Source organism: Vanessa cardui, chromosome 8, assembly GCF_905220365.1.
Source record: "Vanessa cardui chromosome 8, ilVanCard2.1, whole genome shotgun sequence".
NCBI classification, from domain to species: Eukaryota; Metazoa; Arthropoda; class Insecta; order Lepidoptera; family Nymphalidae; genus Vanessa; species Vanessa cardui.
Window position 1 is genome coordinate 1,000,195 of NC_061130.1, and position 17,828 is coordinate 1,018,022.

Below are 17,828 nucleotides of genomic sequence, written 5' to 3' on the forward strand. Positions count from 1 at the left end.
GATTTTCCTTAATCGTAATTAGTTTTTAATTGTTTGTTTTATTCTATAATGTTATTACAGTTATTGTTAGGGTAGGTACATTTTTTTTCACAAGACTAGGTAATAATATTTAATAATTATTATTTAAACAGATAATATTTTATCATTATGAAGCGTTGTGTTTTTTGATCAATCATTTGCCGAATTCTGTTTCGATCATACGATACCAAATAGGGCGAACTATAATATAACTATAATAATATAATCTGCATGTTAACACCGCCTTTTAACTGAAATATAATAATAATTGTACTGAATATTTAAATATTATCTAAATAATTAAGCTGAACATATAAAAATCCAAATTGAAATTAGCTGTGAACATAATTAACTAATCATTTAATTAAAGTACGAGACTTTAATTAAATGATTAGCAAAAAAGCTCGTCGTATTGTTTACACTGGTGGCAACCAGGGTACATGAATTATTGCATTATTGTATTTTATTTATAGATAGACTATTTATAAATCCGACTAAAATCGTAGTTTAGTCTATTCGGAAAATAATTATTGACATCCACTTCTTTAGACCGGGTACGATGGATGGTCACCATCCCAAGCCGCTATAGTTTGATTTGTTTTACACGCGTGTTAATCTATACTATAATACCATACATGTGAAAGTAGCTCTACATGTCTGTCGCTCTTTCACTACCAAACCAATGAACCGAATTTGATAAAATTAATTTACTAATTTACTTGGTGGACAGCTTTGTGCAAGCCCGTCTGAGTAGGTACCACCCACTCATCAGTTATTCTACCGCCAAATAACAGTACTCAGTATTGTTATGTTCCGGTCTGAAGGGTTGTGTTCCGGTCTAAAGGGTGAGTGAGCCAGTGTAACTACAGGCACAAGGGACATAACATCTTAGTTCCCAAGGTTGGTGGCACATTGACGATGTAAGGAGTAGTTAATATTTCTTACAGTGTCATTGTCTATGGGCGATGGTGACCACTTGCCATCAGGTGGCCCATATGCTCGTTCGCCAACGCATACCATAAAAAAAAACAAAATTTTTTTATCTGAAACACACTTGAACTCCATGGAAAGACATAGGCTACTTTTTGCCTAACACGACATCTCTAAAACGCAAGCAAAACCGCGGGCAATAACTAGTATTATATATATGGTACATACAATAACTATAAATGATATATTTAGCACAGTGGCGTAGCTATCGTAGGGCCAAGTGGTGCAGTGCACCAGGGCCCCGGAGTTCAGGGGGCCCTCTAAATTAAACCTTAAGCTTCTGAAGCTAGAAAATCCGGACCCTGCGCACAAGATTTCTTATTTGGTATCTATATTTTTAAAGGGTAATTATTAGTTAAAGAGTGATGGGAAAGAAGGGGTGAGGGCCCGATTCTCTTTCTATGCACCGGGGCCCTTCCTCATCTAGCTACGCCACTGATTTAGCAACGGACATTTCACCCGGAAACACTTTAAAACAAAGCTATAAAATCTGAAATGAGTGTCAAAGTAAACAATATTAAAATCTTAGAACAAGAAACACTAGCAGTTACGACATAAGTCAAATGTGATTTGGGTTAACGACTGGTCGAGACTGGCTGAGCCGAGATGGCGCAGTGGTTAGAACACGTGCAACTTAACCGATGATTGTGAGTTCAAACCCAAACAAGCACCATTGAATATACATGTGCTAAAACTGTGTTTATAATTAATCTCGTGCTTGGCAGTGAAGGAAAACATCGTGAGGAAACCTACATGTGTCTAATTTCATAGAAATTCTGCCACGTGTGTATTCCACCAACATTAAAACAGCGTGGTGGAATATGTTTCGAACTTTCTCCTCAAAGGGAGAGGAGGCATTAGCCCGGCAGTGGGAAATTTACAGGCTTTCGGCTTTTCTTGAGTGATTTGATGAGTTTCGACAGTTATAAAATCAAAAGAATACGATATGCTAGGTATATTTTGACGATATCAAAAGTGTATAAAAATTGAGGTAGTTTTACGTAATATATTTATAATAATTATCAGTACTGTGTACAGCGGAAGGTCACAGGGCGACACTTTCATTGAAGCCGCAAAATTCTTAAAAATGATTTCGATAAACTCTCACTTATCACACTTAGAGTGAAAATTTGAAAGTTTGGAGTTAGTATTTTTATTTAATGAATATATTCTTCTATACTTATATTATAAATGTCAAAGTAAATATGTCTGTCTGTCTGTCGATCTTTCACTATGGAACCACTGAACCGAATTTGATGAAATTTGCTATGAAACAAAGTTGAACTACTACTTGAAGCTACTTTTTTTACAAACATATGACAACCAACCAATAAACGCAAGCGAAGCCGTGGGCAACAATTAGTCATAAAAAAGGTAAAAAAATAAAAAGAATGGTGGTGAATAAGAATAATTACTGAGTTTCTCGCCGGTTCTTCTCTGTGGAAAACACAATCAAAATCAAGATATACTTTACTTAAATTAGCTTTAAAAAAAGGTTTATTTTTATGTAATTTTACGGATCCGTATGAAACGTTTATCTACAACCGATTCAGGATGTGGATTCAACTTTACGATATCTACTTTTGTTAATGAATAGTCCATATATAATGAATTAATTTTGAATAATGAATAGTATTCTGTATCACGTGTTCCAAACTGAGGCTCGAAAATTACTATATTAGGCTGCTCGCCAGTCACTCCGAAACACAATACGTCACAAGAATTTAGTGGTTGAATAGGTGAAGAAGCTCCTCTTAATCCAAGGTCAAGAAAGCCATCGTGAAGAAACCTTGAACCATCAGTGAAGAGAACCAAAACGCGAACTGTCATTTATGTCTTAATTTTAAGATTTTGTTTACAGAAGAACGATAGTTAAAATATATTATGTAGGAGTTGATATCACTTGTTCGCTTGAAATCTCGGCCCTTTGGACATTTGTCCATTTGTGTTGCTTAAGACTAGGATTAAACTGCAAAGGTCTGAGTGACCTATTATCATAAAATACGTGGACAATTAATTCTACCATCAAACGTATCTACTCAGAAATTTTACGTAAATCTTCAACTCAATGTTAAAAATATTCTAAATGTGATCAAGATTTAAATAGCTGGAAACGACTCTTATTATATAAACATATTGTTTAATAATTTACGCATTGTACGAAAATCTTATCGGCCGAACTTAAGATAAACGTCGTCGAGTGGTCATTGCTCTAACTTTTGACCTGACACGTGATGAATTGATTACATAGTGATATTTCGGTACTTTAAACTCTCTTTTATATCACTACTTATTCTCAGCTGCGGTTTCGCCTATGTTCCTGTTCCTGTTCCTATACAGTCAGGGTGAGAAAAGATTCATCATCTTAAGATCTATTATCAAGTACTCAGTATGAGCGATAATCTGCTTTACTGATCGAGAATGACATATTGCGTCGCAATGATTTGATGTTTAGATTCAAAAGGTACTGAGAGTTTAAGACTGGACAAAGAAATTAATTTGAAATCTGACGAAGGTTTTCTTACTCTGTTCAGCCATCATCATCAAACATCCATCCATCGCCCTTGCCCGGACCTCTATTCCAGGTTTATATGTCTAACCACCAGCCTATCTTACTTAAATATAGCTTTTGCTATCAGTAATATATATATTGAATACTCATGCTGTTTTTGCAATTCTGAAAAGGTTGAATTATCAATTCTATATAAATAGATGTGAATTACATATTAATAAAGACAGGAAAACCACAAGTAATTCAGTAATATTGCTAACAAGAATTAAACACCCAAGGGTTAATTCATAAAAATACATTTATCATGAATAAATATTTGTGACGGCATATATTAGTAAGTTATGTTAGACTAAGGCTATCTGTCCATTGATAATGAGCAAGAAAAAAAGAAATGTAAGAGCAATGTGAAGATTTACGGACTGTGTTTTCTATAGAAGCGAAGTGGAGTTCAAGAAGAGTCAAAGAATCATCGTCAGTCCGAAATAAATTGCACGGCCGTTTTTATTGACGTGTTCATTTTAGTTCCCAATGTTGGTAATACATAGTTGAAATGAGGATGATGATTATTATAAATATGAATGTAACTCTGTCTGTCTGTGAAGTAAGTAACAGCCTGTACATTTCCCACTGATGATATAAGGCCTCCTTTTCCATTCAGGGGAGGGTTTGGAACATGTTCCACCACGCTGTTCCAATGCGGGTTGGTGGAATACACATGTAACAGAATTTCGATGAAATTTTACACATGCAGGTTTCCTCAAGATGTTTTCCTTCACCGCCGAGCACGAGATGAATTATAAACACAAATTAAGCACATATATATAGTGGTGCTTGCCTGGGTTTGAACCCGCAATCATCGGTTAAGATGATCGCGTTCTAACCACTGGGCCATCTCAGCTCATCTGGGCCATCTCAGCTCATCTGTCTGTCTGCCTGTCGCTCTTTTACGACCAAACCGAATGAATCTAATTTGATGAAATTAGTCATCAAGCAAACTAAAAGTACATAGGCTACTTTTTTTGCCTACCAATGGCAACCAACACCCTAAAACGCTAGCGAAGCCGTGGGCGACTTCTAGTGATTAATATTTCTTCCAGTACCAATCTCTACAGGCCGTTATGACCACTCACCATCAGCTGATGCCTGACCCATATGCCAGTCCGATTACCAACGTGAAAAAATGAATCCTTCAAAACAAAGAGGTCGCTTAATTATTGACCCAATTTTTTTTATGGTTTAGGTTTGCTGACGAGCATATGAGCCACCTGACAGTAAGTGGTCACCATCACCCATAAACAATAACGTTGTAAAAAATATTAACTATTCCTTACATCGTCAATGTGCCACCAACCTTGAGAACTAAGATGCTATGTCCCTTGTGCCTGTTGTTACACTGGCTCACTCACCCTTCAAACCGGAACAGAACAATACTGCGTATTTAGCGGTAGAATATCTGATGAGTGGGTGGTACCTACCTAGGCGGGCTTGCACAAAGCCCTACCATCAAGTAAACTTAGTAAAGTAGGACTTCTAATAGTGACACGACATAAAATGTGATGTCAAATCAAATCAATTTTAATCAAGTAAACTTCACAATAAAGCGTTTTTTAACGCGTATATAAACAGATTTACAATGCTGTATTTACAGTAATTAGCGTCCTATGATGGAACCCGAGCCTGACTCCAGGAGTGTCTTTATAAAAAGTACTATTTCAATGAATAATATGATTTTTTTTAGTCTGATCTGATATAGAAATAACCGTCCAAATTCTCTACATCATTTCAGTCAAATAAAATACATACACTCGGGATGTATTTTGAAATGCATATTGTTGCATAACAGAACCAATGCAATATCTCAATAATTGTATAACTTTAAATGTACTCGTAAATAGTTAATGCGTAAACTGAAAATTGTAAATTAAATTAACTGTAAATTGCTGTCGAAACGCTTGGCCCTTGGAGTAGTGGTGCAAAAAGCTTCATCAAAAGTATAACACCTCGCCTCATTGCCTCCACTGGTGACAGGAGGGCTGGTTCGTTTTTTGCCCAGAGGATCGGAATTGCGATTCAACGGGGAAATGCTGCTAGCATTCTTGCCACCATTCCACGCGGTCAAGATTTATACAGTAACTAGTTTTAGTTCATATTTGTATATATATATATTTAAGCATTTAATGTTGTTAATGCGTAAACGATTTAAATATAGATCGAAATGTTGAACAACAAATGAGTTCATTTGTTTTGCCTTGACTCTATAAACTGATCCTTCAACAAAATATGATATTGATTAACATAATAATTATTATCATTTGTTCATACAAATGCGGATTAAAAATAATCACTTTAAAAATGTTCATCGCTTGGAATGGTGGCAAGAATCCTGCAAGTATTTCCACATTGAACCACAATTCCGATCCTTTGGGCACAAAACTAACTACCCCTCTGTCACCAGTGGCAATAAATAAATAAATACATATGAGACAACATCACATACATTACTCTGATCCCAATGTAAATAAAAAATCACTTGTGTTATGGTATGGTAAAATCAGAAGTTACGACGTTACCACAAACACAGAAAACTAATGATTGTCAACATTGACTCGGCCAGGAATCGAGCCCGGGACTTGATGTGGCGTACCCGTGAAAACCGATTTACACACCACTCGACCACGGAGGTCGTCAAATAAGGCGAGGTGTTATACTTTTAATGAAACTTTTTGCACCACGAAGTGTTTCGACCGCAAATTTAGATTCAACAAAATAGGATTCCAGTAATAAATATTTGTATTTTGAATACAACCAATGATATTCTAATAAACATATAGGTTATATCCATACTAAACAACAGAAAAAAGTGTGCCGCGCCGGGGACCGTTTATTTTAGTTTATTTTTACATTTCGTTAAAAGTAAAAAGGATAGCTTGAGAAAAACAATAAGTAAAAGGGATAATCTAATCTAATGTTTTAATTACGTAAAACGTATTACTACGTAATTATGATGAATTATAACGTATTACTACGTAAAACAACTAAAGGCAAACGTCCCAATTAGGACGTTTTCTAGTCTTCACTTTTTGCGCGTTAATAACATATCTGTTTACTACAACATCATTGAATACAACAATATCATCTCTATTTTTTGTAAGTCCGTTGACCTCGCTGAATTCAAGTGCAAAAATATCTTCACCAGCTCATTGAAATCTAAGGTCACCAACCCCATGCTAGAATGCAAGCGACCAAACACGCGGCCCTGGCATTTTGCCCTCTTGATAAATCTTTTAATTTAAGATAATGCATATAATACATTTTTATTATTTGCAAAATAAAATGGCCATATATTTTGGATACTAGCCTAATATACGTCGGCAGCGTTTTTGTTTAAAATACACACGACGTGAGCTAATTAATGATATGGTCACCTACTCATTGAAATTGACACCGACGATTACACAATACAACAACAAAGATGTTACATAAATTGTGCCTCTAATTATACCAGCTCGCCCTTTGAACGAGAATACAAAAATAAGAAAATATTTAGTAGGTACTGTTTGAAAGTGGAAGAAATAATGTTGGAAAAGAGTAACTACTGCGTTTCTTGCCGGTGCTTCTTGGTAGAACCGGTGGTGGCTTAACATTTTATGCCAGACTGTAATTTTTATAATAATACTACGCAGGTAAACTTACCTTGCTGAAAATATAATATAGTACCAAACAATACCAATCTATACATGGAATAAAATTGGAATGTATTTTTCTCATATTAAAATAACAGCTATTTATTAAATGAATAAAATACCGAAATAACATTATTTACAATTTTTGTCTGCAAAAATGTCTGTCTGTTTCTTCCGGCTAATCTCTGGAATGGCTAGACCGATTTTGACGGGACTTTCAGACAGTGAATTGATAGTCAGCTGATGCACTAATGAGTCCTTAGGCTACAACTATAACCTTTTTTGTTAAATTCAAACACGAAGTCACGGGCACAGCTAATATATAAATAATACAATACAAAAAATTAACTTTTGATACGTACACTATAACTAAAAAAACCGAATCATCACGTGCGTTGCAAACCATTGTGGAAGAAAATGTCATTGTAACTTAGAAAACCTTTACAACGAAAACTTTATAATTTCTAAATAAATTTTATTTTATAACATAATGCAAGTGCATTCGGCTTAATTAAAATTATATAATATTTTAATAAAATTTCATAATTAACACTTAGTATTGTTATCGGAAATTTAGCAACGACATTGCTATAACAATAGAGTAACCATATAGTAAGAAATATTTGTTTTGTAATGACGATAATATGATGTAAGTATCAATATATTAATTAGTGCAGTGATAAATTTAATTCAATATAAATAGGACAGTAGGTTAGTGCAGGGCATCAAAACTTAGTAAAGTCTAACAAGGCACACAAACAAAAGATATGGCGACTAAGACCGTATTTGTTCTCTGCTTCCAATTTTTATTCTTAAAGGTATATATTATTGTTACTTAAATTTTAATTAACTGTCTATCGGTAGTACGTTTTACTGTATAGAATTTATAGTGCAGTTTCGTTTCAGATTTGATTTCAATTTTTGTGTGTAAGTAAAGTAACAGCCTGTAAATTTCCCACTGTTGGGCTAAGGCCTCCTCTCCCATTAAGGAGAGGGTTGAGAACATATTTCACCACGCTGTTTCAATGCGGGTTGGTGGATTGCACATGTGGCAGAATTTCAATGAAATTAAACACTTGCAGGATACCTCATGATGTTTTCCTTCAACGCCGAGCACTAGATGAAATGCACGAAATCATCGGTTAAGATGCACCCATTCTAACCACTAGGCCATCTCAGCTGTTCAGCATTTTTGTATGTGTATTGATGATATATGATTTTTGTTTATTTTAGAGTATATTCGCCCAATGTATACCAGAAGCTTATGGCCTAGCGGGCCTCGGCATACCGGGCCCTTTCACCAGTCAGCTGACGATGCAAATCCCGGCCCTACCAGCTCCCTCCTTCTCGATCGTAGCTGATGACTTAATTGTGGACGGTGTTGTATCTGTCGCTGGGTCTCTGCCGTTCCTCGGCACGGTGACCTTAGGAGGCTCCGTTCCAGCGGTCGGCGAAGGATCGGTTCTGTATAACTGTGGTAACGGTGAGGTTGGCATCGTAAGAGAAACGCCAGCAGGCCGTGCACCAATTGGGGTGTATTAAAACCTTGTTAATTATTTAAATCATTAAGGACTCGTTAAATAAATGTTTAATTTTTAAATCCACTTTTTTTTTTTTTAGAAAAAAGTATGTATGAACTAAAAATAATTGGATACGGTGTATTAAATCCGTAAAATTATACCCGCTGATCGTGTATGTAATAATGAAGTATAAACAATGAAAGAAAATCCCTCATTATGTCTGTGCCATCGTACGCCATAAATAAGACCATATACTTTATATACGATAACTGGTAATACATAATTTTATTACGCAAAAATTAATAATAATGACATGTTTTCGAAGTTTCGGTATAAAACGTCACAATGCAGAAAAAATATTGCTTTGCTGTGTCAATTATGATTTCTGCCAAATCCTTGATACTTTTATGTAATGACAAAAATCCTCATTATTTTATTGAGCCTTTTTATAGTCATTACGCAATTAACTTACTAAAATCGAATCGCATTAAATGTGTAAGGTTTTCTTTAATAATTGCGGGCAATGTGAGGTAGTTTTACTAATAAAATGATTTTATCAACTGGTCACACTGGTGGCCGCTTGGTGGCGCGCGGCATTCGGAACGGCCATCTTGGAAACGCGGACACTGGAAGCGGGTTTTTGAAAATTCTGTTTAAAGTAATATTTCGAAAAAAATATATAGTGATTGTCAACTGTATAATTATTGTCGTTTAACTACAAACTACGTCGACTCTTACAGTGTTGTAAAGTCTATTTACAGTATAAAGTGATATATATTGTATTTTTTATGGTATAGGTTGGCGGACGAACATATGGACCACCTAATGATAAGTGGTCACCATTACCCATAGGCAATGACGCTGTAAGAAATATTAACTAATCTTTAAATCGTCAAAGCGCCACTAACCTTGGGAAATAAGATATTATGTCCCTTGTGCCTGTAGTTACACTGGCTCACTCCCCTTCACACCGGAACACAACAATACTGAGTATTGTTATTTGGCGGTAGAATATCTGATGAGTGGGTGGTACCTACCCAGACGGGCTTGCACAAAGCCTTACCATTGCAAACTGAATATTGGAGTTTAACTACAAACTTCGCCGACACCTACTGGAAAGGCGTTTTCACAAATGTAAGTAGTATTGTATAAAAATAAAACAACAAAATAAAATATTAATTTTATTAATTTCCAACGTAGGAATAAAAAATAATTAAGTAGAAAAATGACTTTAATTTCACTGAATAGTTTCATAATCTCAATATATAGATAACAGTTTGTGTCATGGTGAAACCGAGGAGTCACGGGGTTGCTTTGTAAGTGACGACGATCACAGTTATGCGTAGCAGTAACCCTCGTTCTGGTAACACCACTCGGGCTCCAGCGACTCCGCTTGGATGCCCAACCGGACGAGACGTTCCCTGAAATGTATGTGATGATAATAAAATAATAGGCAGCGGCTATAAGTGTTGTGTAGTTCGCAAAATTTAATAGAGCGCTCCCACAGATGAACGAATGAATGAAGATTTATCGCTCCCTACTTCGTTATGAAGTGTAATAATTATAGTGTGTTAGTGTGTATGTTATATTATAGAATTAGTCTAGTGTTAAGTCGCCTTTATACGAACATCTCGTGTGGCCTAAGCTTTCTTTGTGTTATGTTAAAATCTTCTATTGGTATTAAATATGACTTGAAGCTAGGAAGACGTTTCTTTTCAAATCCAGTAATTAACCACATTAGAGTTACTTACTAAACTATGAGGCCAACCAAACAGTTTCAAATATTCATTCATTTCATTTATCTTTAATTTAGAATTAAAAAAAAAAAAACAATATTCCTGTCGCAGTAAGTGTAGTTCAAAACTAGCGGTACGAGAAGCTCTTTTTTTGAATCAATAAAAAACAGATCGCTGCTTTAGTTAATCAGTTCGTCAGCATCAGCTTAGTAAACAACTTGGAAAGTGCGAACTAGTTCATTTAGGTTCGGCAATCTCAATTATCAATCTCAATTAAAAATCTCAGTTGCGAACTATTAAGCCAAACACTAGCGGCTATACACAATCTGCTCAATAAGGAAACATCTCTTTTTTAACATCGACGAAGATTTACTCAGAAGGAACACGCGCTCGTACGAGTGCGGTGCCAGGCGGTACCAGGCGGTACCAGGCGGTGCCGGGCGGTGCTTGCGAACTATTAAGCCAAACACTAGCGGCTATACACAATCTGCTCAATAAGGAAACATCTCTTTTTTAACATCGACGAAGATTTACTCAGAAGGAACACGCGCTCGTACGAGTGCGGTGCCAGGCGGTACCAGGCGGTACCAGGCGGTGCCGGGCGGTGCTTGCGAACTATTAAGCCAAACACTAGCGGCTATACACAATCTGCTCAATAAGGAAACATCTCTTTTTTAACATCGACGAAGATTTACTCAGAAGGAACACGCGCTCGTACGAGTGCGGTGCCAGGCGGTACCAGGCGGTACCAGGCGGTGCCGGGCGGTGCTTGCGAACTATTAAGCCAAACACTAGCGGCTATACACAATCTGCTCAATAAGGAAACATCTCTTTTTTAACATCGACGAAGATTTACTCAGAAGGAACACGCGCTCGTACGAGTGCGGTGCCAGGCGGTACCAGGCGGTACCAGGCGGTGCCGGGCGGTGCTTGCGAACTATTAAGCCAAACACTAGCGGCTATACACAATCTGCTCAATAAGGAAACATCTCTTTTTTAACATCGACGAAGATTTACTCAGAAGGAACACGCGCTCGTACGAGTGCGGTGCCAGGCGGTACCAGGCGGTACCAGGCGGTGCCGGGCGGTGCTTGCGAACTATTAAGCCAAACACTAGCGGCTATACACAATCTGCTCAATAAGGAAACATCTCTTTTTTAACATCGACGAAGATTTACTCAGAAGGAACACGCGCTCGTACGAGTGCGGTGCCAGGCGGTACCAGGCGGTACCAGGCGGTGCCGGGCGGTGCTTGCGAACTATTAAGCCAAACACTAGCGGCTATACACAATCTGCTCAATAAGGAAACATCTCTTTTTTAACATCGACGAAGATTTACTCAGAAGGAACACGCGCTCGTACGAGTGCGGTGCCAGGCGGTACCAGGCGGTACCAGGCGGTGCCGGGCGGTGCTTGCGAACTATTAAGCCAAACACTAGCGGCTATACACAATCTGCTCAATAAGGAAACATCTCTTTTTTAACATCGACGAAGATTTACTCAGAAGGAACACGCGCTCGTACGAGTGCGGTGCCAGGCGGTACCAGGCGGTACCAGGCGGTGCCGGGCGGTGCTTGCGAACTATTAAGCCAAACACTAGCGGCTATACACAATCTGCTCAATAAGGAAACATCTCTTTTTTAACATCGACGAAGATTTACTCAGAAGGAACACGCGCTCGTACGAGTGCGGTGCCAGGCGGTACCAGGCGGTACCAGGCGGTGCCGGGCGGTGCTTGCGAACTATTAAGCCAAACACTAGCGGCTATACACAATCTGCTCAATAAGGAAACATCTCTTTTTTAACATCGACGAAGATTTACTCAGAAGGAACACGTGCTCGTACGAGTGCGTTGTACCAGGCGGTACCAGGCGGTACCAGGCAGTGCCGGGCGGTGCCGGGCGGTACCAGGCGCGGGCTCACCTGAGATGCAGCATGCGCGCCTCGGCGTGGTGCCAGGTGGTGTCAGGCTCGGCCCACAGGCGCTCGGCGAGCGCGGCGGCGCGCGGCCACAGGCGCGCGTCCAGCGTGGCGGAGTCCGCCTGCTCCGACCACAAAGCCGCCTCGCCACCTACGGGCCGCGTTACTCACACAACACTTAGCCTACGACTTTTTTTTTTTTTATTCTAAAAAAAGGGCTTTTTCGCATAAGCGAACATGCCGCCCTGGTTGAGAATTCTTAGGAGGTTACAAAATATAATGTATTAAACTTAAAACTACCTTAAATAATCACAGATCTAATACTTAATTTGGACAACATTTTTGCGAGATTTGACGTCGGATCTGACAGAATGACATTGCATTGTCCAACAGACTTTATATCTAAATTAAGTAGCCTAAGACTTCCTATTAGCTATTCTGCATACCAATATGATAATACCAAAGTGTCATCATAGATATTATATTGAGGAAGCGATCAAAGTTTAAGGACAGGAGAGTATCGAGCATCGATATTTTCGCGTATCAATGGGTCACTTGAATTGACATTTTTCAGAATTATGTTAAATATCGAAACGGAAGGAAGATTCTTCCAAAAATAACCACAAGAATCTCAAAAAATAAGGTTTAACCTTTTTAAAATTTAAATACTAATCAACTATCGTCACCGAACAAAATAATATCAATAATAGCTTTTAAATAGAAAGTCAATCATATACACTAGAAATAGAAGAGGTCCTAAAATTGATCCCTTGATGATGACTGACTTACCCAAGACTTGGTTCGAGTACTCCTGTGCCATTTGCATCGGACTGTTCTCGTAAACTTTCTGCCAGCCGATGTAAGGCGAACACCAATTGTTACCTGAAAACCGTTTACATTTTCTCTTAGTTCTTAGTTATTTCAATTTATTAAAAACAAATCTAGACACGCGGTAGCGTGTCAGCCAAGTTCAGGTAGCAGAACTGGCGAGTAGCACCGTGTTTAATTTTACACGAACCATTTGGAACCACTCTTGCCCCCTTCATAACTCAAAAACTGTTTGACATAAACGTGTCAAATTATATAAAATACATTATTCTAAGTTATAAGGAGAAATGTTATTTTATGTAGCATTAAATGAAGTTCAGAAAGGATAATGGAACTTGGCACCCATTTAGATCTCACTTCTTTTGTCGTTGAAGTCAACAACCAAGGTATATTTCATAATACAGAACTCATTTTACATTTATGTTTTTGATGGGATCAAGTTATCTACAACAACAAAAGTGTAGAGAAAATTTTATCTGATCTGGTATTTAATGGCTCAAAATGTATTAAAGAATGAAATTAATGAGACTACCATCAACAATATGAAAGAATCAGTCAAATTAATATTGTATAACCGGTGTACACACCACTCGACCACGGAGGTGTACACCGGTTTTCATGGGTACGCCACTCCGAGGTCCCGGGTTCGATTCCCAGCCGAGTCGATGTAGGTTATCATTAGTTTTCTATGTTGTCTTGGGTCTGGATGTTTGTGGTACCTTCGTTGCTTCTGATTTTCCATAACACAAGTGATTTAGCTACTTACATTGGGATCTGAGTAATGTATGTGATGTTGTCTCATATTTATTTAAAAAAAAAGAAATGAAATAAAAAATATTATGACGAATGACACATACACAATAAACTGTGCCAACTTGTGCATATTCTTATTTGTGAAGTCTTGTGTAGAACTCACCGCTTCCGACCCAGGCTCCGTACCCGCAGTCAAAGTACAGCGCGTCGTAGTTCGACATGATAAGACGGTAGCCTTTCTCGAGGAGACCCTTTATTTGAGGGTCAACTCCTGTCGTCCAGACCTGATAATAAAAAAATTAAGGCACATTTTAAAAACAACACAAGAAAATAGTATTTAAGGTACATTTTAAAAAAAATCACAACAAAATATATTTATAGGAAGAAACTGAAAGATGGCTTCCTGCTAGAGTAACTACTAGATTATGAAAATGTGAAAAAAAACACTTATGTATAATTTGAGTAGAATATTTTGTATTAATAACTTATTAGGTTATATCTTAGTATGGCCTCTTTAAAGCCTAAAAGCGATGGGACAACCCTATAGAGCTACCCAACCTTTGTCTATAAATAGACTATCTCACGTATAATACGTTTTTTCTAATAATCATTAAACAAGAAGTGAAACTGTGTCAGAAACAATTAACTTATACACTTTATATAAAACAGCGTCACAATCTTATTTGACCTTGAAACTTTGTCAGTATGAATAGTGATGGCTTACTTGAATGATATAGTCATCCTTATTGAGGAAGTTTTCGACGTGACTGAACTCCGTCAACGTGCTGGTCCACAGGATCAGAGGCAGACGTTTTCCAAATGCCTGAAAATGTAAACAACACATCATATAAATAATGTACAATGACAATGTTTCTGCATACTCACATCATCATTAGAGGTATAATTAAAACTATTTTAAACATTTATAGTATTTGTCATTCAAAATTAAATTTCCAGTTTTTCCATATATCTTCCTTACTAATAAGTAATACGTAATAGTGAATCTATAAGGTTATAATAATATTATAGAAACGATTCGATTTGCTTAAAGATTTAAAATTTTCTGTGCTGTCTCAGAAAATTAGTAGTTAGTTTAGATACTTTCTTCGAAATTCTACCACATGTGCATTCCATAAATCCGCATTGGAGCAGAGTGGTGGAATATAAATTTAAATGATAAAAAAGAGTAACTACTGAGTTTCTAGCCGGTTCTTCTCGGTAGAATCTACTTTACACTTGATATCTTCACTTAATTGTAAAATAACGATTCAAAAGTGCTTCTTAAAGCCTACTTGAATAAAGTTTATTTTGATTTGATTTGTTCCAAACCCTCTACTTAATGAGTGACGACGCCTTAACATTGGGAAATTTACAGGCTGTTACTTTACTTTTACTTTACTTTTTAGTTAGTACGAATAAATAAATAACACTGGCCCTTACACCCTTCAAACCAGAACACAACAATACAAAGTATTAATTTTTGGTAATAGAACGTATGATTAGTGGGTGGTACCTAGACTAACTGAAGCAATGCCCTTATACAAAGTAAACTTCTATCCATAATCAAAATAAACATTTTTGAATGAAAGTATTAATGAACTCACTCTGTAAGCTCGGTCTTGAGCTTTAGTCTGGAAATAGTTCCAGAGCTTGAGGTAGGAGGCTCGGTCCAGGCCCCATCTGTTCTCCAACATGAAGTCCTGGATCTGCTGCGAGGAGTTCCAGCAGCGCTCGCTCACTTCGTCCCCGCCCATGTGGAACAAGTCTGTCTCGAACACCTCTAAAAATTAAAAGAAATATTTGATTTAATTGTCCAACAACAACAACAGCCTGTAAATTCCCACTGCTGGGCTAAAGGCCTCCTCTCCCTTTGAGGAGAAGGTTTGGAACATATTCCACCACGCTGTTCCAATGCGGGTTGGTGGAATACAAATTTGGCAGAATTTCTATGAAATTTGTCACGTGCAGGTTTCCTCACGATGTTTTCCTTCACCACCGAGCACGAGATGAATTATAAAGACAAATTAAGCACATGAATCAGCAGTGCTTGCCTGGGTTTGAACCCGCAATCATCGGTTAAGATGCAAGCGTTCTAACCACTGGGCCATCTCTGCTCCATTTAATTGTCCCTTAATTTATATCTTTATGAAGAAGATCTAATTCGTCATTCATTCGTCTCATCGTTTCTCTTGTTCGTAATCCAAAAACCCAAACATCTCACCAGCCATATCCCTGTAAATATCCTCTAAGTAGTTATACAGCTCTTCCTTGGTGGGGTTCAGTTGTCCACACGGAGGCTCTACACAGTACGACGCCCAAGGTTCTGCCTGCAATTAGTAAAGATTCTACGTTTCATTACTTACATTTCCAGAACTCATTTATCTCAAGTTATTTTTTGAGGCATATGTCTAACATTAATTCCTACTACATATTGTTAGATATTGATAAAGTTATCCAATTGGTATATGACGTTTGTGAGTTAATTTTATAAGACTTTTGATTTAGGTTTTTAAAAAAATAATTAATATCACTGATTTTGTTTTTTTTTCATATTTCATGTGTATCTACTCGTATCCGAATCAATGGTAGATTTTTTTCCATTTTTTGATGTTTTTTAAGTCACTAAAAATGCAGACGAACAGCGTGCTGTTATTATAGATTTGCCTCTGTGTCAAATATGAGTTAGGTTTCAGTAAAAAGGACAAAAACATTTAGGTGTCTCTAAGAAGTTCTTAGCTTGATCAAGAACTTTGAGACATATTTATTATTTTTCTAATTATACGGTTACTATCTTTACGACAATAATTTACGAGATATTTGATAGAAACTCAGTTGTTTTCATTAATATTGATTTAAATTTTAACGGTCACATAAAGTTTAAACATTAGTATAACATCCTCATGATTGTAAACTTGAGCACAAAAAGGTCGCAAAGTGACAAATTACAGATGTGTGTGTGTATGCGTGTGTGTGTGTGTGTGAGAGTGTGTATGCGTGTATGTGTGTGTGTATGTGTGTGTGTGTGTGAGAGTGTGTATGCGTGTGTGTGTGTGTGTGTGTGCTGACCTTGAAGCAGACGGTGAGGCCGGAGTCCTGCCAGCCCTCGCCCACGTGCGCGGGCGCGTCGAACTCCGGCAGCACGCGCACGCCGCGCTCGCGCCCGAAGCGCACCACCTCGCGCAGCGCCGCCGCGCTGTACACCTGCGACCCAGCGTCATATACACATCTCTACACTATCCGCCCACACGACCAACCCCCCCCCCCCCGCCCCGCACCTGCGTCACGCTTACGTCACGCTTACGTCATCGATTTCTCGAAAAGGTCGAAATCCACTGACCTTGGAGGGGCTGTAGGCGCCGTACTTCGTCAACTCGGGCCGCCTGCTCGACACCATCGGGAAGCTTTGACTGTCCGTGATGTGCCAGTGGAAGGTATTCAACTTGACGGTGGCCATCGCCTCTGATATGAAAATTGGGAAGTGAAATTTTTCAAGAGACATTTGAAAATCGAAAGGGGGAAAAAGTCAGAATCAAAAATGTCCTACACTCCTAAAATTATTAAAAAAAAACATGTAGGTCACCAAAATATTCATGAATCGTAGCTTATACGTAGCTATACGTAGTACGCTATACGTAGCTTTTTGAAGCTGAATATGATGACATATAAAAGCCAAAACTTCTCTCAACTATTGATACAGTATACATTGACTAAACGAAAAACGCCGACACCAAAAATGCTAACATAAAAGTCTTACCAATAGTAGCTTTAATAGATTCCACTGAGTAGTAATTTCTAGCGGTATCTAATAGAATTCCTCTGTACGGGTAGACTGGCTTATCGTCGATAGTGACATCTCTCGCCATCTAAA

General features: G+C 37.8%; 2 protein-coding genes across 4 annotated transcripts in view; one reads left to right on the forward strand and one right to left on the reverse strand.

Moving 5' to 3' along the window:
- Positions 1-7,934: 7,934 nt before the first annotated feature.
- On the forward strand, positions 7,935-8,752 carry LOC124532170 (chorion class B protein M2410-like). Its single transcript, XM_047106902.1, has 2 exons — positions 7,935-8,021; positions 8,437-8,752. Exons 1-2 carry the CDS (start codon positions 7,971-7,973, stop codon positions 8,743-8,745), a joined length of 360 nt encoding a protein of 119 aa, XP_046962858.1. The 5' UTR covers positions 7,935-7,970; the 3' UTR covers positions 8,746-8,752.
- A 1,139-nt stretch (positions 8,753-9,891) lies between these two features.
- LOC124531848 (chitooligosaccharidolytic beta-N-acetylglucosaminidase) overlaps positions 9,892-17,828 on the reverse strand; it is a 29,969-nt gene continuing 22,032 nt past the window's right edge. For all 3 annotated transcript variants that reach the window (XM_047106400.1, XM_047106399.1, XM_047106398.1), the window contains exons 7-16: positions 17,715-17,823; positions 17,298-17,419; positions 17,027-17,161; positions 16,182-16,287; positions 15,565-15,740; positions 14,685-14,783; positions 14,124-14,244; positions 13,169-13,261; positions 12,383-12,530; positions 9,892-10,144 (exon numbers count right to left, since the gene is read on the reverse strand). In XM_047106400.1, coding sequence (XP_046962356.1) covers positions 10,060-10,144; positions 12,383-12,530; positions 13,169-13,261; positions 14,124-14,244; positions 14,685-14,783; positions 15,565-15,740; positions 16,182-16,287; positions 17,027-17,161; positions 17,298-17,419; positions 17,715-17,823 — 1,194 coding nt within the window. In that variant the 3' untranslated portion in view covers positions 9,892-10,059. The remainder of the gene's footprint in view (positions 10,145-12,382; positions 12,531-13,168; positions 13,262-14,123; positions 14,245-14,684; positions 14,784-15,564; positions 15,741-16,181; positions 16,288-17,026; positions 17,162-17,297; positions 17,420-17,714; positions 17,824-17,828) is intronic.